This window comes from Mytilus galloprovincialis, chromosome 3, assembly GCF_965363235.1.
Source record: "Mytilus galloprovincialis chromosome 3, xbMytGall1.hap1.1, whole genome shotgun sequence".
NCBI lineage: Eukaryota > Metazoa > Mollusca > Bivalvia > Mytilida > Mytilidae > Mytilus > Mytilus galloprovincialis.
The window spans coordinates 92,321,456-92,346,656 of NC_134840.1; the positions used below are offsets into that span (position 1 = coordinate 92,321,456).

The window sequence follows — 25,201 nt, forward strand, 5'->3', positions numbered from 1 at the left end:
GTCTCCAATTGGAAGAGAAACTGAAGTTTAGGGGAATTTTGTTTTGAAACTGTGTAGTGCTATGCTTTGAAATACATACATACATTTTTAACTTATTTAAAACTAACTGTTTTGAATATCTATTGGTATTCACAAAGTGCAACTAGCCTGTCTATTTTATTTTATAGTGCTTTATTAAACAATATAAAACACATATTTTTGTTCATTATTTTTAGATTAGCTGTTTAGGTGGTATTGACGTGTAAAAATGGTATGCTCTACCAAAATGCAGTATACTAGGTTATTTTCAAAAGTACGTATTTGTTTATACCAAATATGGATCGAAACAAAACAAACTAAACTACAGCATATAAATACCAAGAAAAAAACCCCCATGCATAATTAAAACATGTACTTATACATATATACTTAGTATTTCATTTGTAATTACGAGTGTAATAAAAAGTATAGGTCATCAAGCTTCCAAGCCACAGGTTGTGTGCAAAATTCTCATTTTCCTCCCACTTGCGACAAAAGTAGCAGTATGCGAGACACAGGTAGAACTATCCGGAGGTGGCGGCGTAACCGATTTGTATAAATTAAATGCTTTATATTTCATAGGGTAGAAGACCTGGATACATAAACCCTTGTATAAAGAGATACCTTATATTAGTTTCGGTCGGGTATATGTCCATTGTCCTTGATCTCATTTTCATGACTCGGCGACTGCTTAGAAAAATAGTGTGTATTTTTGTCGTGTGCATTTTCACATATTATGAGTAGTAGGACAACTAATATTTCGTATATTGTAGGTTCCTTGCAACGCCTACATGAATGTCAGACAGCGTTAACTTGACCTCGACCTCTTTTTATGGATCAATGATCAAGGTAACAGTTACGTGATTGTGTCGGTTTCGCAGATATTATCTGGCATTGCCCTCATTTTCATGGTTCATTAGTCAATGATAAGATTTTGTTATTTTTTTGGTCAATCAGATACCATAAGCAAGAGGTCAACAACATATGGTGAATGATTGTAAGGTGTAAATGTCTTTCTGGCATGATTCATCTGACCATGACCTCGTTATCAAAGAAAACCTATGTTAGGTATATGTAATTCATTGTTGTAATGAAACCTTCATGTTACATACTTTCAACATAAATTCAATGATAAGTTAAACAGGCGAGACATCACCATGTGTACTCTTGTGAAATACGACGAAAGAAAGCTTTAAGGATAGTAGAAGACTTCTTATATCATTAAAGAATATTAAATGCTACATAAGAATATACGAAAAGAAGGCTTTAATGGAATGCTTTCAAAAAAATAAATCAAAAGGTACAATACATGACTAAAAAGATACATCACGAAAAGACAAATGACAGTGCTCATAGCACTACAAAGAAACCCGTATTAGGTGCAGATCCAGGATTATGAAAAAGGGTGGAGGGGGGCTTTGCAAGCCAATGTTTGGATTGATATCTGTAATAAACAGCTGCGCCACGAGCGCATGATACGCCTGTCGTCTTGTGTGTGTTAAGTTATATGCAATAACCATAAATAATTTATGAGATACGGCACGACATATAACTAAGAAGTGTGTAAAGTTTTAAGCAATTATCATAAATTGTTTTTGAGATACGGCACGACATGTGAACTCCCCTTTAAAAAAAACCCACCCCAATAACTCTAAAATTAAATTTTGAATCATCACCAAAAAGTATACAGATCTTAAGATTAATATAACTAAGAAGTGTGTAAAAATTTAAGCAACAATCATAAATCTTTTTTTTGAGATACAATGCGACATGTGAAGGCCCCCCCCTTTTTTTTTTTTACCAAAAACTCAATTACTTAAAATAAAATTTTGAATCATCACCAAAAAGATTACAGATCTTAAGATTAATATAACTAAGAAATGTATAAAGTTTTTAGCAATAATCATAAATCGTTTAGGAAATACGGCGCAACATGTGAAAACCCCCTTTGTTTTTTTTAACAAAAACTAAACTCTAAAATGAAATTTTGAATCATCACCAAAAAGTATACAGATCTTAAGATTAATATATCTAAGAAGTGTATAAAGTTTTAAGCAATTATCATAAATCGTTTTCGAGATACGGCATGATATGTGAAACCCACCTTTTTTCTTTAAAAAAACTCAATAACTCTAAAATGAAATTTGAATCATCACCAAAAAGTATACAGATCTTTAGATTCATATACCTAAGAAGTGTGTAAAGTTTTAAGCAATACTCATAAACCATTTTTGAGATACGACGCGACATGTGAAAAAAGCACCCCTCTGTTTTAGTTACCAAGTCCCGTAACTCAAAAAGTTATAATCTTATTTTCACCAAAAAGTATACAGATTTTTTGACCATCATAAGAAACAACTATATTAAGTTTCATGAAATTTGGATATGTTTTTTTTTTCTCAAGTTACGCCTGTTATGGTGCAACATGTTTACCGTGACGGACAGGCAGGCGGACGCTGGACATTTGTATACCCGTAAAAAGTCCCGTCGAAATTTTGATGGGCGTATAAAAAGTGTATGTATTGAGCATATGATAGGTTATATCCATAAGGAGACCAAGAACACAAATCAGGCAGTTTGAACTCAGTTGGGCCAGAATGTTAAGCAGTTCTGTATCCATTAGTAGATTTTGCTAATAACGTTAATTGTTATATAGACAATAACTGTTTAGTGTCTTTAAATATCAGCTGTATTTGTACGAGGCTAGGAAACAAGGTGTATGCGAGCTTTTAGCGAGCTACTACACCTGTTTCGAGCCGAGTACAAATACAGCTGATATTTAAAGACACTAAACAGTTATTGTCTTTATCCTGCAATTAATTCTGTTTATTGTTTGTGTTTTGAAAGACACAAAAACTAACATATTTAATTAATTAATTTAATTAATATTTAATTTGTAATCCCTTGAGGCCCGCGTAGTAATATCAAAATCACACATTACGCTGAAGACGGGTTCGCAAAAAAAGAATCTCGAATGGTCAACAATAATACATCGCTCAAGGTGTATAATTATCTATTTTAACATAACAACTAATTTCAACAGTAAAAACAAATAACAAAACATTGTCAAATTTGAAACAGAAGTGTACGAATTGTCCTACGCTTCAGACTTGAAATTCACTAAACATGCATGCTGAAATTGACATGGTTGATTTTGTAACACAATCATACACATTCAAGTTTTGAAATCGACAAGTGTCATCGTCATTGGAATGCAACTGGAATACACATTCTGAGGTCACACAGGTTCAAACAATACTCAGTCCGGCAGTGGGCGGAGCTTTATTTAAAGCGATATCTGTATAGTATACAGATACAGCATAGCGATATCTGTAGGGCTGTATCTGTATAGTAGGACACCCAATTGCAGGATAAATGCTATTCTTTCTTGATTGCTCAAACTTCCTTTAATCTGGGACAGTTTTGTAACAGTTCAACATAAGAACAAACTATCAAAATCAGTTGAAAAAGACTAAACACATAATAAAACGTCACATTAGATTGATACAAACGGAAATAATAATATATAACAAAAACACTGGGTTGACGTGGACGGGAACTTGTACATCCCAACAACAAAAAGACACTTAGTACAGATCTGTGAGTATTCATAGTTACTGACAGCTAGTTCAAAGCAACTAATAAAAAAATCATGTATCTAAGACAAAGTCCTTATCAGTTTGAAATACTCATACTCGTATAAATGCCTGTACGAAGTCAGAAATATGACAGTTGTCATCCATTCGTTAGATGCGTTTGAGCTTTTGAATTTGCCATTTGATTATGGACTTTCCTTTTTGAATTTTCGTCGGAGTTCAGTATTTTTGTGATTTTACTTTTTAAATAAAATTGTGATGTATATCTTCTGCTCTTATAAGTTATTGCGCATCTTTTCTTTTGTTCCGCTTTACTTCAACCTTGGAAAGGGAGTTTTTCTTTATAAATTGAATATCTTTCAATATTCGGAATGACTTATATTATTCTCGAGTAAAAAAAGTCACAACACACACACTAAATTTAATGGAATAGAATTTATTTGAATCTGATTTTTTTCAAAGTCCTACATTTTATTCAAAATTCTTCAGAGATCTACTTATGGAAATCCTTCCTATATGTTTCCATATCTTTTACGGAGGTAACACGGATAAGACCTCTTTTACCAACTCTAGTGAAATCAGCAAAAAAATCTCCAATGACGTCATTACCAACTGTATCAATCTTCATTCCATTGACTACTGTAATTCTGTCCTCTTTGGTTAAGTCCTTGTCGAGCTGAAAAAAATAAGTTAAAGTAGTTTATTTTCGTAATTTCTTAGACCAAATCCTTTTAACGGCTCCCTAATCAGATGGTAGTTGCAAAATAAGCGTAAATAACCCATTCGCGAAAACTAATGCATTATTAGAAGAAGTTGCCTTCGTTAATTTGGATCCATTTTTGTTTTGACTGAAAATTCAAATGTCCGAATTATTAATCTCAAGAATAAATGCATTTGAAAACAAGAATGTGTCCTCAGTACACGAATGCCCCACTCGCACTATCATTTTCCATGTTCAGTGGACCGTGAAATTTGGGTAAAAACTCTAATTTGGCATTAAAATTAGAAAGATCATATCATAGGGAACATGTGTACTAAGTTTGAAGTCGATTGGACTTCAACTTCATCAAAAACTACCTTGACCAAAAACTTTAACATGAAGCGGGACAGACGGACGGACGAACGAACGGACGGACGGACGGACGAACGAACGGACGGACGGACGGACGAACGAACGGACGAACGAACGGACGGACGGACGGACGGACGAACGAACGGACGAACGGACGCACAGACCAGAAAACATAATGCCCCTCTACTATCGTAGGTGGGGCATAAAAAGATATATTGGGTTCGTGTTTAAAATGTTGAGGCAGTCATGCCAATTGTACATTCCTTCGAAACAGGTGCAACATATTGCCATCAGCCGAATAAAGTTCTGCAATTTTTTTTTAAAGGCCAGTCAGCTTCAGCTACATCATACTGGCCTTCTAAATCTTACACTGATATCGTATAGTATATGAACTCCACAATGATTTGTAATTTATTTGCTTGTCAAGACACTTATGATAAATAAAAGAAAAGTAATTTGATTTGATTCTCATTTTTGCCCCTACCATTTTACAAAAATGTTCCCGCGGGCTCATTGGTTTTTAACCATTTTCACCTTTTCTCATAAAGTAAAAAATGTGATACAGTTAATAATACCTTAGGTTTAATAAATATTGCAATGCGAAGTTCATTTACTGCTACGTTCGAATCTTTATATTGCGCCTGTGCAGAATTTGATATTCCCATGAGTGCACATGCACCGATAGCTAGCAGTGAGATGTTAGGTGAGAATACGCCTTCACAGGACAGTCCGTTTACAAATGTGTAAGTCGTATCTGAAAAGAAAAAAAACATGAGTGACCTACAGTTGTTTATTTCTGTGTCTTTTGTTCTCTTGTGGAGAGTTTTCTCATTGGCAATCATACCACATCTCCAATAGGGTTCAATGGAATCTTCTGTCTTGCTCCTGATTGCTGATGTCATGATGCTGATTGTGTGCCATATCTAGCTAATGTCGGTGTAAATTGTATAATTTTGGCATGTTTACCTGAGAAACAAAGTTCATTCAAATGCATGAAAATGAATAAAAAAAAATAAAAGCGTTAAATTTTGGTTACTAGAAATGAAGTTCTGTCCAAGTTTATAAAATGTTGGTATTAAGGGTTGACAGTAAATAAATGATAAACAACGATGTCAGATATTTAAATAGCAATTCACAAATATCATTTTCTGTATGAAGATAACCAAACGGTAGCATCGATGCTAAATAAGTTTACGTGATACCCTTTATGGATTATTTTCACAATCACCTAAAGTTGAACCACCATAATTACTAAAAAAAGAAAAATCACCGTTATGGATTTATTTTACAAGAAACCATGTTAATAAAGAGAAGTGTCAATAAAGAGTCAGTTAATACAACCAAACTTGAGGGGATGAGATATTGCGTTGCAATCCTACGATCATCAAACAAGCTCATCCTCCCGTTACGATAATAGAACAGTAATACCTTTTTCCTTTGCTAGAACAGGTAGAAATGTCTTGCAACAAATGAAATGGGATTTAGCTCTAATGTTCATCTGGTTATCGAACTCTTCCACACTTTGTTCTGTCAATGGACCTTCCTGAAAATTAAATTTCATGCAAAATTAATGATAATCTGATAATTAGAATTTCAGAAGTGAAACAAAATCTGACTGAGCAGGTTTAAACCTAGTACAGTGGACCTTCCTGAAAATTCTATTTCATGAAAAAACTACAGTAATGATATTTATACAGTTATTGCTACATCAAACACACATTTCAAACGACGGTATGTATAACTTGTCCTTTTCTTCTTATGTTTTCTGTCGGTATTTAAAAAACAGACTAAATATTTGTTTTTATTGTGAAATATATTTCTGATGATAATTATTAATTTCATAGCTGAAACAAAATCTGAAACATGTTTAATCCTAGGATAGTGGACATAACTCTTCGTTCAATCAACGATTTTTACAAGTTCACTCTAAAGTTTTTAAGTAACACAGATTGAAAACATTCATGTAGCTGTTTTTTTAAAGGATTAACTGATTTTTAGAGTTATCTAATTTCCTACTAGACAAAATAATAAAAATACTCTCATTCATTTATTGTGACGTTGAGAACAAGTAGCATATGGCGAAACAGAGTAATCTTGGTAACTACAGCTGATTGCATTGCCTGTGTAGATAAAGGTAATAACTTGCTAGCTGAACCGTGAAGTAATTGTTATTTTTTATTTTCATTTTGTTATGTTGTGTCAAATACTATAAATATGTAGTTTTATGGCAATAAAGATTTAATTTGAATTTAATTATTAGGTTTAATAGGTAAACTACCCTTCTATATGAGTAGATAAGTCTGACAGATACACACTATATTTGTAAGACTAGGGTACTTCGAGAGGAGGGTAGTATACCTTACCTTATAATGACTACATGGTTCAACTAACAAGCAAGCTTACCAAAGATATTACCTTTACCTACACACTCAATGCAATCGGCTGTAATGTATTTTTTATAGATTGATGTTCGATGTGAGTCAAGGCTCCGTGTTGAAGACCGTACTTTTACCTATAATCGTTTACTTTTACACATTGTGAATTGGATGGAAAGTTGTCTCAATGGCACTCATACCACATCTTCTAAAACCTATGACCATATACACTGAAAATTGTATGACACTTTGATATTCATTTTAAGCTAAACTGTTTAACATATTGTTTACTACCTCCCACCATTTACCAAAGGCAGACAACACGTGATGAACGCCGCCATGTTGTTCCTGTAAAATTTTAAGAATTTTCTTTGCGCCAGCTTCAGTTCCAATGTCTTCCTGTAGCGAGAAGATAATAATTTTTTCAAAACATCGTACGTCATGTTTCAAAAACAATATATTTCGTTAGTCCTAAAACATGTATACTAGTAATTAAAACAACTTGAATGAGGTCATAGTATTTTATAAAGTGGATCACAGATTTTTAAAAATCATACAGTTAGAAATTTCACTTTTATAAAATTAAAACAAATGCGCGAGTCCGACTGTACAACATAAATTCGATACATTTCCATTTCAAAAACTGCTGAATCCATGAGACAAAGTTACCGATCTTTGACAATTTTTGTCACTTTGCTAGTTACGAACTAACAAATTTTGCTCTCTTGGACATTAAACTTTACTCAGTAATTTGAGAGAAAAAATGTGTGATCGAAACACTAAATCCAGTAATTTGATTGGTTGATATCTGAACCTGACTACGATAGTCGGAGTCGAAATTGTTTGTGATGGGGAAACACTTGCCGTGACATGACTCCTTTCCAGTATTTCCCTCATAGATTCCCTTTTTGGGGACCAAAATACGTGATCAAAACTTATCATATTTAGCATACGATTCAAGATAAATCTTCGCACTGACTCCATTTGTTAGAATACAGCACAAACACATAACAGAGTTTCTACAAAACTCACCGCAATAAGTATCAGATTTTTCTGTAAGTCTGCACTGAAACTCTTCTTCAGATCATCTAAGCGCTGTTGAGACCTTGAACTAACAGCTACCTAAATATCAAAATTAATATAATTTTTATGTAAAAACCGGATTACCAACTTGGAAAATACTTTTAGAAATTCTTGGAATACGTGAAGTATACAGGAGAACAAATTTTAAACTTGTTGAAAACATATGTCTGAAATCGAAGATGGATGCTTCGGGAATGGGAACGAATTTGACTCATGGTGCAAACCGTCAATTTATAAAAAAAAAAAAGCTAAAAATAAAAAAACTTAGAGATCATCCTCAAATATCGATTTATGTTGACAAAATGACGACATACCTTGGCTCCTTCTTTCAGTAAAGATCTTGCGCATCCTGATCCAACAATACCTGTACCACCAGCAATGAATGCAACTCTGCCTGAGCATAGAAAATTTAGACATATATATACAACTTCATAAGCGCCTTTTCTAGCTGGTCGTACTATGCGGTTTAGGTTTTGCTGTTTGCTTGGTCATTGTTACCTTTTTAACTGCGAAAATCAATTGGGCTCTGTTGAATAGTTGTTTCATTGGCAATCATACGTACCGCATTTTCCTATATTTATATTCTTCTTGAAACTTGCCATTACAGAAACTTGAAAATTTTAAACATGAATGACGTCGCTAAAAAGTCGTTAAAAGTATTTGTAAAACCTGCCAAGGTCAGAAAGTGGGTTGGTCTTGAAGTCAGTTAACAGCTCTCATGTCATGTGTTTGTAGTTTAAAAAAAGTAACATCAAAGTTGACGCATTCAATCAAAATGTTTTATGCATTCCCTCTGGGCGACAGTGGTTCTGACCTGTTCACACTTTCTTAAGAGCAACAACTCGGCGACAAAAGCTTTGCCTTTAATCTATTCATCATTAAAAAATAAGGGGGGGGATTATTTGGATTAAATTGCTATCTAATAAATTTCTTTACCTAAACATGTACTATTTTCATAAAGAGTATTGTAAAATAAGTGTTATTTTATTTTCCTAAGATGCGGCAATATTCAAAACGACCTCTATGACAAAAATAAAACGTTACGAAAATATATGTTGAAATGAATATGTAGAGCCCTCGGAATTTCTATACATTTTTTAAATTACGAAAAGATAAAAATTGAAAATCGAAAAATCGAAAATCAACCTAATTCGTCAACCCTAATCATGAATGTAAAACGTATGATTTCAAGGATAAACCAATATTTGAAGAAATTATTATACTCTCTCATTCTGGTTGTGACAAGTTTGATAAATTTTGATGAACCACGATAAAATTTGTCTCGTGTTATTCCCCGCCATAACAAATGTTTTAATGATTTTTAATTTGACAATTTACAAAAATACAACTTCAGAGTTTTAAATTTGACCTTTATCTCGAGTGGATGAATATCGAACATAATGAGATTGTGTGGCAGAATCTGATGTACTAAGTATATAGTTTTACAAGTTAAACTTTCAGTACTATGCGTGTTTGGTTTTGAGAATGATGGCCAAAGACATTATTGCTCAACCAATAATTCATATTTCATATACACGGGATACCAGTTAAGATTTATATAAAATTGAGAATGGAAATTGGGAATGTGTCAAAGAGACAACAACCCGCCAAAGAGTAGAAAACAACCGAAGGCTATCAGTGGGTCTTAAATACGACCAGAAAATCCCGCACCGGAACCGTTTATTACAAACCATAGGCGTAACCAAAAGAGAGGGTCTCGGGGCCCGGGCCACCCCTTTAGTGGGAACATATGGTAGATTATATACGGAATCGCTGACGCATGATTAGTGCAGAACCCCCTTTAGGTCGATAAAGGCAAATGAAATGTAATAAAAAAAAAAACCAAAACACCATATAACTTAGTATAACTGTATCGGATTAAATTTGATTTTCTTGAAATTCCTCCAATATGTGTCAATTTTTTTTTTTTACTTTCAAGTATACATTAATTAATTACATATGCATATAATTTGATATCATGATAGTACATTATGCATGTTTTCAAGTTTAGAAGAGAGTATAGATGATATCAGTTCACCAGTGGGGGATCAAAATCAAAAGGGGTGTGGCGGTGGGGGGAAAGTATAGTATACAGAAATGACCATTGCAGGTCTTTGATATCATGATAGTACATTATGCATGTTTTCAAGTTTAGAAGAGAGTATAGATGATATCAGTTCACCAGTGGGGGATCAAATTCAAAAGGGGTGTGGCGGGTGGTGGGAAAGTATAGTATACAGAAATGACCATTGCAGGTCCACTGTGGTGTCATAAACACAAAAAAAACTTCAAATTTGACCTTAAGGTATTTGACCATACCATTTGGTATACCTACAATCCTCACTAAAAGATATTTTATTAAACACTAAAATCTTTGTATAAGACTAAACTTGTAACAATCTTCATCTCACTGGCCAAGGCTATTGACCTTAAATAAATATTACCGTATTTTCCCTAGCAATGACCTCAATACATGATTTTTTTAACAGTTGTTATTGGTTTTGAACTAACTATCAGTAACTGCGAGTGTTCTCAGATTTGTACATGATGCCTTTTTCGTTTTGAGGGATGTATTAATTCGCTGCCATGTCCGATCTGTGTTTCTGTTACATGTTTTTCATCATTGTACTAGTACTGATCTGATGACTTAAAAACTTTTCAACTGATTTTTATAGTTTGTTCTTTTGATGTACTGTTACAACACTGTCCCAGGATGTGTTTAACCCCGCTTCTTTATGTGCCTGCTTTAAGTCATTGGCCTGTAGTTCAGTGGTTGTCATTGGTTCATGTCTGTCATTTTGTTTTCGTAAATTGTTAAAAATGTTATAAATAAGCCTGCATGTTTTCTCAATTGGGTTATTTCAAATCTATCATGACTGGGTTTTTTTTTAAAACCCGACAATACGGCATGGTTTTTTTCTCGTCGTTGAAGGCCGTACGGTTGCCTATATTTCATCCACTTGTAATTCAAACTTTGGTGGTAAGGAGTTGGTCTCTTTGGTAATCATACCACAGTCTCCTTATTTTTTTATCAAGATAATATTTTATAAATCAGTTAATGAATAAATGAATTAGTGAATTGCTCGAACATTGTTGCGGACAAGAACTGTTAATATTTAAGTTTGCATCGCGTAGCGTACTATATTTAACGAAGACATGATTTCGAACGGTATTTTTCATTATTTGCACTGAATGTTCAGTTTTCTAATGTATTTAAATACCACACACCTAAGACCTTACACTAACATAGTAATAGAATATTGCATAACAGTTCTCCTGTACTCGCCCCTATGATAACGAAATAGAAAGGTCAATTGTGTCTGAAGCTGTTAACAAAACGAATTCACACTGTATCACAGCCAGTAAATAAATTACACATGCTTAAATTTACTTAAATAACAAAATAGCGATAATAATTTACTTACCCGAATATTTCATTATCATACAGTATTTTTATCACCGTTTCACAAAAAGTTTTATAACACAGGTAAGTATTTTTGTGAAGGGCTAATGTTAACCCGGTCAATAATTAGAATAACAAACATACGCGGCGGTCATAGTGAAACACTAAACGTGACTCATTCTGAAAGCAAACACTCGATCTAGAATAAGTATTGGAATTCACAAAAAATTGATCAGTTTGCTGAATGCGGGAACTGAATCTTTTTTGAAGTATCCCCTCTGTGATTTTCCTAAACGTGCCCGTAGACATGCTTATTTTAGATCACGAAGCTCTGACTTCAATCTGCATACCGACTTAATGAAACGAAGAAACACATAATTTTTACACTTCTATATGTTTTTATAAATTTCAGTTATTGTTCGTCTCGATTTTTTTCTCTCACTTTAATATTTCTGTAAAATATTTGATGTCAAATTACAAAAACCTTTTGGTAAACATCAAACTCTTACGTACTTAACATCAAAACCAGGTTCAATCCACCATTTTCTACATTTGAAAATGCCTGTACCAAGTCAGGAATATGACAGTTCTTGTCCATTCGTTTTTGATGCGTTTTGTTATTTGATTTTGCCATGTGATTATGGACTTTCCGAATTGATTTTCCTCTGAGTTCAGTATTTTTGTGATTTTACTTTTTACGTACTTAACATTATACTATACAGTATAGTCTTATTTAATGAATATTTAATTTCAAACAAAATGATTTAGTCATTATACTGTTGTCATTTGGCTTCTTTAAACACGCAAAATATAAATAATCGAAGCATCCATGTTAAATACAATTACTAATATTCATTTGGTTTTCAGATTTTTTGGTTTGACTGTTCCTGGTGAATGTAAGTTTCGCGTCAGATGTATACACAGACTCAGTAACAAAGATAATAAGTAATGCAAGTGTTTATGGTGGGGTTCGTGTTGCTTAGTCTATAGGTTCAAGCAGTGGCGGATCCAGAAATTTTCATAAGTGGGGGCCCACTGACTAACCTAAGAGGGGGCCCGCTCCAGTCACGCTTCAGTGATTCCCTATATAAGCAACCAAATTTTTTCCCAAAAAGGGGGGGGGGGGCCCGGGCCTCCTGCCCCCCCCTAAATCCGCCTCTGGGTTGCACTTTGTAAATACAGCTGTTTCTCAAACCACGCCTCTTTTGGGGAGATTTAGAATATTCATAGAAAATTAATTTTGTTTACATACTGGTTCCCAATTATGCTCTCTTGTGTTCCATCTCATAGAGACACAACTTGGGAATGTTACCAGTAAATATACATGTGCATATTGTTTACATTGAAATCTGTGGTAACCCTTCATTCGAGGTAGGGGTAGTTAAGAAAATTAGTGTTAAAATTGAGAATGGAAATGGGGAATGTGTCAAAGAGACAACAACCCGACCAAATAAAAAACAACAGCAGAGGGTCACCAACAGGTCTTCAATGTAGCGAGAAATTCCCGCACCCGGAGGCGTCCTTCAGCTGGCCCCTAAACAAATATATACTAGTCCAGTGATAATGAACGCCATACTAATTTCCAAATTGTACACAAGAAACTAAAATTAAAATAATACAAGACTAACAAAGGCCAGGGGCTCCTGACTTGGGACAGGCGCAAAAATGCGGCGGGGTTAAATATGTTTGTGAGATCTCAACCCTCCCCCTATACCTCTAACCAATGTAGAAAAGTAAACGCATAACAATACGCACATTAAAATTCAGTTCAAGAGAAGTCTGAGTCTGATGTCAGAAGATGTAACCAAGTTTATCATACTCTGAAAAGTTCAGGGCATATAAACGTTGAAAATATGCCGCACAGCCCTATATTTTGACCTTTGAAAAAAATTGTAGTGCATTCTAGGATAAGATTTTTTTCAAAACTTCATAGTAAAATTGGTACAGTTTTAGCCGTAATGGGAAATTGCATTGTCAATATTTACAGAAATGCAACCTATAGTTTTCTATGTTGTGTCTTGTGTACTAGTATTTGTCTGTAAATGTCTTTTTCATTTTTAGCCATGGTGTTGTCAGTTTATTTTTGACTGTTCCTCTGGTATCTTTCGTCCCTCTTTTAAGCTGGTATTAATGTTTTCAAACAGTTCATGAAATTCTTGCAGCCAAGAAATACATTATAGATTATTCTTGAGGATATACATAATTTGATATGAAAAACCTTTTATAAACTGTCTACAACAAATTTTATTTTCCAAATTTTATTCTTATGCAGTTTTTAAAGTAACTATCAAATCGCATTTTATCCAATATGGAGTAGGATTCCAGTTGACGGGATACCAGTTCAGTACCCACGAATAAAGTCCCTTAAAAATCCTTAATAAAACTTCCATGTTGTAAATGGGATATTGTTACTAGATGATAAGTATGGTAAGCTGATTGAATTTATATTTTTCTCAAAGAATAATCGTCATACTTTCGAAAATTCGGACATTTTGTGTGATTGTGAAATGTGCACGGTGGATGATTATCTGAGTAAATCGCCTATTTTTAACCAGAAAATGAAATCATCGAACCGAAGAATTTGCCTTCGTTTTGATGGAATTTGCCGAATTGTATGAGGGTACGGTAAACAAAGATGCAATACCAAAATAAAAGGACCCAGTATTATACTTTATAGTCCAGTTTACCGTATCAGCATACAGTTTTTTTGTCTTCTCTAATCCCGAAACTCGTTGAATAAATTGGAAGCAAATATCCCGTTGAACATTCAGGCAGTGATTTAATATCGTTTAGTTTGTTGTGGTAAACCTTCAGCGTGCGAAGAAACGGTAAACTGCAGAGTATACTCTTATACTAATTGAGCTACGGTAAACCTTTGATAGAATTTTTATGGTTACGGTAAACATCGCAGTCACAAGCTATGGAAAAGTTTATGGTAACGGTAAACATATAAGAAAAATGCCTTAGAAATGTTAACCGTTTGCAAGAGTAGGTACCATTAATGAAAAGGGGAGCTATTTCCAAAAATGTACTATTTAATTATGTAAGGAAGCATTTATTAAGACTTGTCTCCCCTTGAACATCAAGACATGGAAGAGGCCATATCGGCCGATTCACTATATAAGGCTTGCATTTCTCTATTTGGTATCTTTATCACATCACATCCACGCCAGTTTAAAATGGAATTTTTAATGAACAGTGGACTCTCAAATGTTGTAGCTCTTACTGAAGAAGTTTTCTCTGCCTCTAGCGAAATATTCGGTAAAGTTGCAATAAAGAAAGTCATCAAAACCTCAACTGAGTTTGAAGCTTTTCTCAGCCTCAAACACGAAAACATCGTCGAAGCCATTGAAATCATCGAAGCCGAAGAATTTGCCTTCGTTTTGATGGAATTCGCTGAATTCGGAGATGTTTTTGAATACATAATGAAAAACGGTCTCATGTCCGTTGAAGCCACCCTCTCTCTCTTCTCTCAGGTTGTCAAAGCAATCGAATACTGCCACTCAATTGGAATCGCCCACAATGACATTAAATTAGAAAACGTCTTGTCTAATGGTTGTGTCAAATTGGCCGACTTTGGATTTGCCAAGTCGTCCGATATTGTTGCCGAATCTGAAGAATTTTGTGGAACCCTCCCATACGCTGCCCCAGAAGTTATTATGGGAATGGAACACAACACCATGAAAGCCGATATGTGGAGTATGGGAGTTATGCTCTACGTCATGCTCTTCGGAGCTTTCCCATTCTCCGATAGTGACGCTACCTCTATGGTCCAATCACCCTCTCTTTCCCAGAAAACACTAACGAAACGTTAAAGTCTCTCATCTCCTCTATGCTTGAACCCTCTATTGAAAAACGCGCTAATGCAAGCTCAGTCCGTCTTGCCTTGAGCCAGTTTTAAACACATAATTAAGCATCCTTGAAATCACAATGTTGTGATTTCAAGGATGCCTTTTTTTTTTGTCTGAGCTGTTGTTACGGTAAACCGTGTGGACCTTCTTTTAATGTAACTTGATCAAATACGATATGCGGTTACGGTAAACAAATGTCAACGTTTGGTCTACAGGATTGGCACATCTTTTACTTCTTGTTTTATCAATGAGACACTGCTAAGTGATTAAGACTATTTGTTAGTCTAGTTTACCGTATCACCAAACAGTCCTTTAACATTTCAGTTTCCCGTTCCTTTGTATTAAATGTTTGAGAAACAAGATAAGGATATTGATAGGTAATGTTTCAGGGTTTCTGTCCATTGATATCGAAACATATCAGCCGCGAGCCAGAGAGCTTCACCTTGTGTCGAGCGGCTGAACACCCATAATCTAGGTAAACTAATTGTATGAGGGTACGGTAAACAAAGATGCAATACAAAAATAAAAGGACCCAGTATTATACTTTATAGTCCAGTTTACCGTATCAGCATACAGTTTTTTTGTCTTCTCTAATCCCGAAACTCGTTGAATAAATTGGAAGCAAATATCCCGTTGAACATTCAGGCAGTGATTTAATATCGTTTAGTTTGTTGTGGTAAACCTTCAGCGTGCGAAGAAACGGTAAACTGCAGAGTATACTCTTATACTAATTGAGCTACGGTAAACCTTTGATAGAATTTTTATGGTTACGGTAAACATCGCAGTCACAAGCTATGGAAAAGTTTATGGTAACGGTAAACATATAAGAAAAATGCCTTAGAAATGTTAACCGTTTGCAAGAGTAGGTACCATTAATGAAAAGGGGAGCTATTTCCAAAAATGTACTATTTAATTATGTAAGGAAGCATTTATTAAGACTTGTCTCCCCTTGAACATCAAGACATGGAAGAGGCCATATCGGCCGATTCACTATATAAGGCTTGCATTTCTCTATTTGGTATCTTTATCACATCACATCCACGCCAGTTTAAAATGGAATTTTTAATGAACAGTGGACTCTCAAATGTTGTAGCTCTTACTGAAGAAGTTTTCTCTGCCTCTAGCGAAATATTCGGTAAAGTTGCAATAAAGAAAGTCATCAAAACCTCAACTGAGTTTGAAGCTTTTCTCAGCCTCAAACACGAAAACATCGTCGAAGCCATTGAAATCATCGAAGCCGAAGAATTTGCCTTCGTTTTGATGGAATTCGCTGAATTCGGAGATGTTTTTGAATACATAATGAAAAACGGTCTCATGTCCGTTGAAGCCACCCTCTCTCTCTTCTCTCAGGTTGTCAAAGCAATCGAATACTGCCACTCAATTGGAATCGCCCACAATGACATTAAATTAGAAAACGTCTTGTTGTCTAATGGTTGTGTCAAATTGGCCGACTTTGGATTTGCCAAGTCGTCCGATATTGTTGCCGAATCTGAAGAATTTTGTGGAAACCTCCCATACGCTGCCCCAGAAGTTATTATGGGAATGGAACACAACACCATGAAAGCCGATATGTGGAGTATGGGAGTTATGCTCTACGTCATGCTCTTCGGAGCTTTCCCATTCTCCGATAGTGACGCTACCTCTATGGTCCAATCTCAAATCTCCAACACCCTCTCTTTCCCAGAAAACACTAACGAAACGTTAAAGTCTCTCATCTCCTCTATGCTTGAACCCTCTGTTGAAAAACGCGCTAATGCAAGCTCAGTCCGTCTTGCCTTGAGCCAGTTTTAAACACATAATTAAGCATCCTTGAAATCACAATGTTGTGATTTCAAGGATGCCTTTTTTTTTTGTCTGAGCTGTTGTTACGGTAAACCGTGCGGACCTTCTTTTAATGTAACTTGATCAAATACGATATGCGGTTACGGTAAACAAATGTCAACGTTTGGTCTACAGGATTGGCACATCTTTTACTTCTTGTTTTATCAATGAGACACTGCTAAGTGATTAAGACTATTTGTTAGTCTAGTTTACCGTATCACCAAACAGTCCTTTAACATTTCAGTTTCCCGTTCCTTTGTATTAAATGTTTGAGAAACAAGATAAGGATATTGATAGGTAATGTTTCAGGGTTTCTGTCCATTGATATCGAAACATATCAGCCGCGAGCCAGAGAGCTTCACCTTGTGTCGAGCGGCTGAACACCCATAATCTAGGTAAACTAATTGTATGAGGGTACGGTAAACAAAGATGCAATACCAAAATAAAAGGACCCAGTATTATACTTTATAGTCCAGTTTACCGTATCAGCATACAGTTTTTTTGTCTTCTCTAATCCCGAAACTCGTTGAATAAATTGGAAGCAAATATCCCGTTGAACATTCAGGCAGTGATTTAATATCGTTTAGTTTGTTGTGGTAAACCTTCAGCGTGCGAAGAAACGGTAAACTGCAGAGTATACTCTTATACTAATTGAGCTACGGTAAACCTTTGATAGAATTTTTATGGTTACGGTAAACATCGCAGTCACAAGCTATGGAAAAGTTTATGGTAACGGTAAACATATAAGAAAAATGCCTTAGAAATGTTAACCGTTTGCAAGAGTAGGTACCATTAATGAAAAGGGGAGCTATTTCCAAAAATGTACTATTTAATTATGTAAGGAAGCATTTATTAAGACTTGTCTCCCCTTGAACATCAAGACATGGAAGAGGCCATATCGGCCGATTCACTATATAAGGCTTGCATTTCTCTATTTGGTATCTTTATCATATCCACGCCAGTTTAAAATGGAATTTTTAATGAACAGTGGACTCTCAAATGTTGTAGCTCTTACTGAAGAAGTTTTCTCTGCCTCTAGCGAAATATTCGGTAAAGTTGCAATAAAGAAAGTCATCAAAACCTCAACTGAGTTTGAAGCTTTTCTCAGCCTCAAACACGAAAACATCGTCGAAGCCATTGAAATCATCGAAGCCGAAGAATTTGCCTTCGTTTTGATGGAATTCGCTGAATTCGGAGATGTTTTTGAATACATAATGAAAAACGGTCTCATGTCCGTTGAAGCCACCCTCTCTCTCTTCTCTCAGGTTGTCAAAGCAATCGAATACTGCCACTCAATTGGAATCGCCCACAATGACATTAAATTAGAAAACGTCTTGTTGTCTAATGGTTGTGTCAAATTGGCCGACTTTGGATTTGCCAAGTCGTCCGATATTGTTGCCGAATCTGAAGAATTTTGTGGAACCCTCCCATACGCTGCCCCAGAAGTTATTATGGGAATGGAACACAACACCATGAAAGCCGATATGTGGAGTATGGGAGTTATGCTCTACGTCATGCTCTTCGGAGCTTTCCCATTCTCCGATAGTGACGCTACCTCTATGGTCCAATCACCCTCTCTTTCCCAGAAAACACTAACGAAACGTTAAAGTCTCTCATCTCCTCTATGCTTGAACCCTCTATTGAAAAACGCGCTAATGCAAGCTCAGTCCGTCTTGCCTTGAGCCAGTTTTAAACACATAATTAAGCATCCTTGAAATCACAATGTTGTGATTTCAAGGATGCCTTTTTTTTTTGTCTGAGCTGTTGTTACGGTAAACCGTGTGGACCTTCTTTTAATGTAACTTGATCAAATACGATATGCGGTTACGGTAAACAAATGTCAACGTTTGGTCTACAGGATTGGCACATCTTTTACTTCTTGTTTTATCAATGAGACACTGCTAAGTGATTAAGACTATTTGTTAGTCTAGTTTACCGTATCACCAAACAGTCCTTTAACATTTCAGTTTCCCGTTCCTTTGTATTAAATGTTTGAGAAACAAGATAAGGATATTGATAGGTAATGTTTCAGGGTTTCTGTCCATTGATATCGAAACATATCAGCCGCGAGCCAGAGAGCTTCACCTTGTGTCGAGCGGCTGAACACCCATAATCTAGGTAAACTAATTGTATGAGGGTACGGTAAACAAAGATGCAATACAAAAATAAAAGGACCCAGTATTATACTTTATAGTCCAGTTTACCGTATCAGCATACAGTTTTTTTGTCTTCTCTAATCCCGAAACTCGTTGAATAAATTGGAAGCAAATATCCCGTTGAACATTCAGGCAGTGATTTAATATCGTTTAGTTTGTTGTGGTAAACCTTCAGCGTGCGAAGAAACGGTAAACTGCAGAGTATACTCTTATACTAATTGAGCTACGGTAAACCTTTGATAGAATTTTTATGGTTACGGTAAACATCGCAGTCACAAGCTATGGAAAAGTTTATGGTAACGGTAAACATATAAGAAAAATGCCTTAGAAATGTTAACCGTTTGCAAGAGTAGGTACCATTAATGAAAAGGGGAGCTATTTCCAAAAATGTACTATTTAATTATGTAAGGAAGCATTTATTAAGACTTGTCTCCCCTTGAACATCAAGACATGGAAGAGGCCATATCGGCCGATTCACTATATAAGGCTTGCATTTCTCTATTTGGTATCTTTATCACATCACATCCACGCCAGTTTAAAATGGAATTTTTAATGAACAGTGGACTCTCAAATGTTGTAGCTCTTACTGAAGAAGTTTTCTCTGCCTCTAGCGAAATATTCGGTAAAGTTGCAATAAAGAAAGTCATCAAAACCTCAACTGAGTTTGAAGCTTTTCTCAGCCTCAAACACGAAAACATCGTCGAAGCCATTGAAATCATCGAAGCCGAAGAATTTGCCTTCGTTTTGATGGAATTCGCTGAATTCGGAGATGTTTTTGAATACATAATGAAAAACGGTCTCATGTCCGTTGAAGCCACCCTCTCTCTCTTCTCTCAGGTTGTCAAAGCAATCGAATACTGCCACTCAATTGGAATCGCCCACAATGACATTAAATTAGAAAACGTCTTGTTGTCTAATGGTTGTGTCAAATTGGCCGACTTTGGATTTGCCAAGTCGTCCGATATTGTTGCCGAATCTGAAGAATTTTGTGGAAACCTCCCATACGCTGCCCCAGAAGTTATTATGGGAATGGAACACAACACCATGAAAGCCGATATGTGGAGTATGGGAGTTATGCTCTACGTCATGCTCTTCGGAGCTTTCCCATTCTCCGATAGTGACGCTACCTCTATGGTCCAATCTCAAATCTCCAACACCCTCTCTTTCCCAGAAAACACTAACGAAACGTTAAAGTCTCTCATCTCCTCTATGCTTGAACCCTCTGTTGAAAAACGCGCTAATGCAAGCTCAGTCCGTCTTGCCTTGAGCCAGTTTTAAACACATAATTAAGCATCCTTGAAATCACAATGTTGTGATTTCAAGGATGCCTTTTTTTTTTGTCTGAGCTGTTGTTACGGTAAACCGTGCGGACCTTCTTTTAATGTAACTTGATCAAATACGATATGCGGTTACGGTAAACAAATGTCAACGTTTGGTCTACAGGATTGGCACATCTTTTACTTCTTGTTTTATCAATGAGACACTGCTAAGTGATTAAGACTATTTGTTAGTCTAGTTTACCGTATCACCAAACAGTCCTTTAACATTTCAGTTTCCCGTTCCTTTGTATTAAATGTTTGAGAAACAAGATAAGGATATTGATAGGTAATGTTTCAGGGTTTCTGTCCATTGATATCGAAACATATCAGCCGCGAGCCAGAGAGCTTCACCTTGTGTCGAGCGGCTGAACACCCATAATCTAGGTAAACTAATTGTATGAGGGTACGGTAAACAAAGATGCAATACCAAAATAAAAGGACCCAGTATTATACTTTATAGTCCAGTTTACCGTATCAGCATACAGTTTTTTTGTCTTCTCTAATCCCGAAACTCGTTGAATAAATTGGAAGCAAATATCCCGTTGAACATTCAGGCAGTGATTTAATATCGTTTAGTTTGTTGTGGTAAACCTTCAGCGTGCGAAGAAACGGTAAACTGCAGAGTATACTCTTATACTAATTGAGCTACGGTAAACCTTTGATAGAATTTTTATGGTTACGGTAAACATCGCAGTCACAAGCTATGGAAAAGTTTATGGTAACGGTAAACATATAAGAAAAATGCCTTAGAAATGTTAACCGTTTGCAAGAGTAGGTACCATTAATGAAAAGGGGAGCTATTTCCAAAAATGTACTATTTAATTATGTAAGGAAGCATTTATTAAGACTTGTCTCCCCTTGAACATCAAGACATGGAAGAGGCCATATCGGCCGATTCACTATATAAGGCTTGCATTTCTCTATTTGGTATCTTTATCATATCCACGCCAGTTTAAAATGGAATTTTTAATGAACAGTGGACTCTCAAATGTTGTAGCTCTTACTGAAGAAGTTTTCTCTGCCTCTAGCGAAATATTCGGTAAAGTTGCAATAAAGAAAGTCATCAAAACCTCAACTGAGTTTGAAGCTTTTCTCAGCCTCAAACACGAAAACATCGTCGAAGCCATTGAAATCATCGAAGCCGAAGAATTTGCCTTCGTTTTGATGGAATTCGCTGAATTCGGAGATGTTTTTGAATACATAATGAAAAACGGTCTCATGTCCGTTGAAGCCACCCTCTCTCTCTTCTCTCAGGTTGTCAAAGCAATCGAATACTGCCACTCAATTGGAATCGCCCACAATGACATTAAATTAGAAAACGTCTTGTTGTCTAATGGTTGTGTCAAATTGGCCGACTTTGGATTTGCCAAGTCGTCCGATATTGTTGCCGAATCTGAAGAATTTTGTGGAACCCTCCCATACGCTGCCCCAGAAGTTATTATGGGAATGGAACACAACACCATGAAAGCCGATATGTGGAGTATGGGAGTTATGCTCTACGTCATGCTCTTCGGAGCTTTCCCATTCTCCGATAGTGACGCTACCTCTATGGTCCAATCTCAAATCTCCAACACCCTCTCTTTCCCAGAAAACACTAACGAAACGTTAAAGTCTCTCATCTCCTCTATGCTTGAACCCTCTGTTGAAAAACGCGCTAATGCAAGCTCAGTCCGTCTTGCCTTGAGCCAGTTTTAAACACATAATTAAGCATCCTTGAAATCACAATGTTGTGATTTCAAGGATGCCTTTTTTTTTGTCTGAGCTGTTGTTACGGTAAACCGTGCGGACCTTCTTTTAATGTAACTTGATCAAATACGATATGCGGTTACGGTAAACAAATGTCAACGTTTGGTCTACAGGATTGGCACATCTTTTACTTCTTGTTTTATCAATGAGACACTGCTAAGTGATTAAGACTATTTGTTAGTCTAGTTTACCGTATCACCAAACAGTCCTTTAACATTTCAGTTTCCCGTTCCTTTGTATTAAATGTTTGAGAAACAAGATAAGGATATTGATAGGTAATGTTTCAGGGTTTCTGTCCATTGATATCGAAACATATCAGCCGCGAGCCAGAGAGCTTCACCTTGTGTCGAGCGGCTGAACACCCATAATCTAGGTAAACTAATTGTATGAGGGTACGGTAAACAAAGATGCAATACAAAAATAAAAGGACCCAGTATTATACTTTATAGTCCAGTTTACCGTATCAGCATACAGTTTTTTTGTCTTCTCTAATCCCGAAACTCTTTGAATAAATTGGAAGCAAATATCCCGTTGAACATTCAGGCAGTGATTTAATATCGTTTAGTTTGTTGTGGTAAACCTTCAGCGTGCGAAGAAACGGTAAACTGCAGAGTATACTCTTATACTAATTGAGCTACGGTAAACCTTTGATAGAATTTTTATGGTTACGGTAAACATCGCAGTCACAAGCTATGGAAAAGTTTATGGTAACGGTAAACATATAAGAAAAATGCCTTAGAAATGTTAACCGTTTGCAAGAGTAGGTACCATTAATGAAAAGGGGAGCTATTTCCAAAAATGTACTATTTAATTATGTAAGGAATCATTTATTAAGACTTGTCTCCCCTTGAACATCAAGACATGGAAGAGGCCATATCGGCCGATTCACTATATAAGGCTTGCATTTCTCTATTTGGTATCTTTATCACATCACATCCACGCCAGTTTAAAATGGAATTTTTAATGAACAGTGGACTCTCAAATGTTGTAGCTCTTACTGAAGAAGTTTTCTCTGCCTCTAGCGAAATATTCGGTAAAGTTGCAATAAAGAAAGTCATCAAAACCTCAACTGAGTTTGAAGCTTTTCTCAGCCTCAAACACGAAAACATCGTCGAAGCCATTGAAATCATCGAAGCCGAAGAATTTGCCTTCGTTTTGATGGAATTCGCTGTATTTGGTATCTTTATCACATCACATCCACGCCAGTTTAAAATGGAATTTTTAATGAACAGTGGACTCTCAAATGTTGTAGCTCTTACTGAAGAAGTTTTCTCTGCCTCTAGCGAAATATTCGGTAAAGTTGCAATAAAGAAAGTCATCAAAACCTCAACTGAGTTTGAAGCTTTTCTCAGCCTCAAACACGAAAACATCGTCGAAGCCATTGAAATCATCGAAGCCGAAGAATTTGCCTTCGTTTTGATGGAATTCGCTGAATTCGGAGATGTTTTTGAATACATAATGAAAAACGGTCTCATGTAGCCACCCTCTCTCTCTTCTCTCAGGTTGTCAAAGCAATCGAATACTGCCACTCAATTGGAATCGCCCACAATGACATTAAATTAGAAAACGTCTTGTTGTCTAATGGTTGTGTCAAATTGGCCGACTTTGGATTTGCCAAGTCGTCCGATATTGTTGCCGAATCTGAAGAATTTTGTGGAACCCTCCCATACGCTGCCCCAGAAGTTATTATGGGAATGGAACACAACACCATGAAAGCCGATATGTGGAGTATGGGAGTTATGCTCTACGTCATGCTCTTCGGAGCTTTCCCATTCTCCGATAGTGACGCTACCTCTATGGTCCAATCTCAAATCTCCAACACCCTCTCTTTCCCAGAAAACACTAACGAAACGTTAAAGTCTCTCATCTCCTCTATGCTTGAACCCTCTGTTGAAAAACGCGCTAATGCAAGCTCAGTCCGTCTTGCCTTGAGCCAGTTTTAAACACATAATTAAGCATCCTTGAAATCACAATGTTGTGATTTCAAGGATGCCTTTTTTTTTGTCTGAGCTGTTGTTACGGTAAACCGTGCGGACCTTCTTTTAATGTAACTTGATCAAATACGATATGCGGTTACGGTAAACAAATGTCAACGTTTGGTCTACAGGATTGGCACATCTTTTACTTCTTGTTTTATCAATGAGACACTGCTAAGTGATTAAGACTATTTGTTAGTCTAGTTTACCGTATCACCAAACAGTCCTTTAACATTTCAGTTTCCCGTTCCTTTGTATTAAATGTTTGAGAAACAAGATAAGGATATTGATAGGTAATGTTTCAGGGTTTCTGTCCATTGATATCGAAACATATCAGCCGCGAGCCAGAGAGCTTCACCTTGTGTCGAGCGGCTGAACACCCATAATCTAGGTAAACTAATTGTATGAGGGTACGGTAAACAAAGATGCAATACAAAAATAAAAGGACCCAGTATTATACTTTATAGTCCAGTTTACCGTATCAGCATACAGTTTTTTTGTCTTCTCTAATCCCGAAACTCTTTGAATAAATTGGAAGCAAATATCCCGTTGAACATTCAGGCAGTGATTTAATATCGTTTAGTTTGTTGTGGTAAACCTTCAGCGTGCGAAGAAACGGTAAACTGCAGAGTATACTCTTATACTAATTGAGCTACGGTAAACCTTTGATAGAATTTTTATGGTTACGGTAAACATCGCAGTCACAAGCTATGGAAAAGTTTATGGTAACGGTAAACATATAAGAAAAATGCCTTAGAAATGTTAACCGTTTGCAAGAGTAGGTA

General features: G+C 36.0%; 2 protein-coding genes across 2 annotated transcripts; one reads left to right on the plus strand and one right to left on the minus strand.

Moving 5' to 3' along the window:
• Positions 1-4,030: 4,030 nt before the first annotated feature.
• On the minus strand, positions 4,031-11,713 carry LOC143069393 (putative oxidoreductase SERP2049). The gene is made up of 7 exons (XM_076244008.1): positions 11,570-11,713; positions 8,459-8,538; positions 8,094-8,183; positions 7,356-7,460; positions 6,115-6,229; positions 5,262-5,440; positions 4,031-4,290 (listed from the first exon to the last, which is right to left on the minus strand). Exons 1-7 carry the CDS (start codon positions 11,586-11,588, stop codon positions 4,108-4,110), a joined length of 771 nt encoding a protein of 256 aa, XP_076100123.1. The 5' UTR covers positions 11,589-11,713; the 3' UTR covers positions 4,031-4,107.
• A 4,294-nt stretch (positions 11,714-16,007) lies between these two features.
• On the plus strand, positions 16,008-18,161 carry LOC143069392 (testis-specific serine/threonine-protein kinase 3-like). Its single transcript, XM_076244006.1, has one exon. The coding sequence runs from the start codon at positions 16,362-16,364 to the stop codon at positions 17,187-17,189; it is 828 nt and encodes a 275-aa protein (XP_076100121.1). The 5' UTR covers positions 16,008-16,361; the 3' UTR covers positions 17,190-18,161.
• The last annotated feature ends 7,040 nt before the right edge of the window (positions 18,162-25,201 follow it).

What these genes read in the sequence shown, in the direction of transcription:
- LOC143069393 (XM_076244008.1), bottom strand. An exon ending in CCTTTGGTAAATGGTGGGAG is followed by an intron (nt 6,230 to 7,355) that starts GTAGTAAACAAT and finishes TTTAATTTTCAG; the next exon opens with GAAGGTCCATTGACAGAACA. An exon ending in TGTTCTAGCAAAGGAAAAAG is followed by an intron (nt 5,441 to 6,114) that starts GTATTACTGTTC and finishes TTTTCTTTTCAG; the next exon opens with ATACGACTTACACATTTGTA.
- LOC143069392 (XM_076244006.1), top strand. Translation starts at nt 16,362, where the DNA reads ATGGAAGAGGCCATATCGGCCGATTCACTATATAAGGCTTGCATTTCT.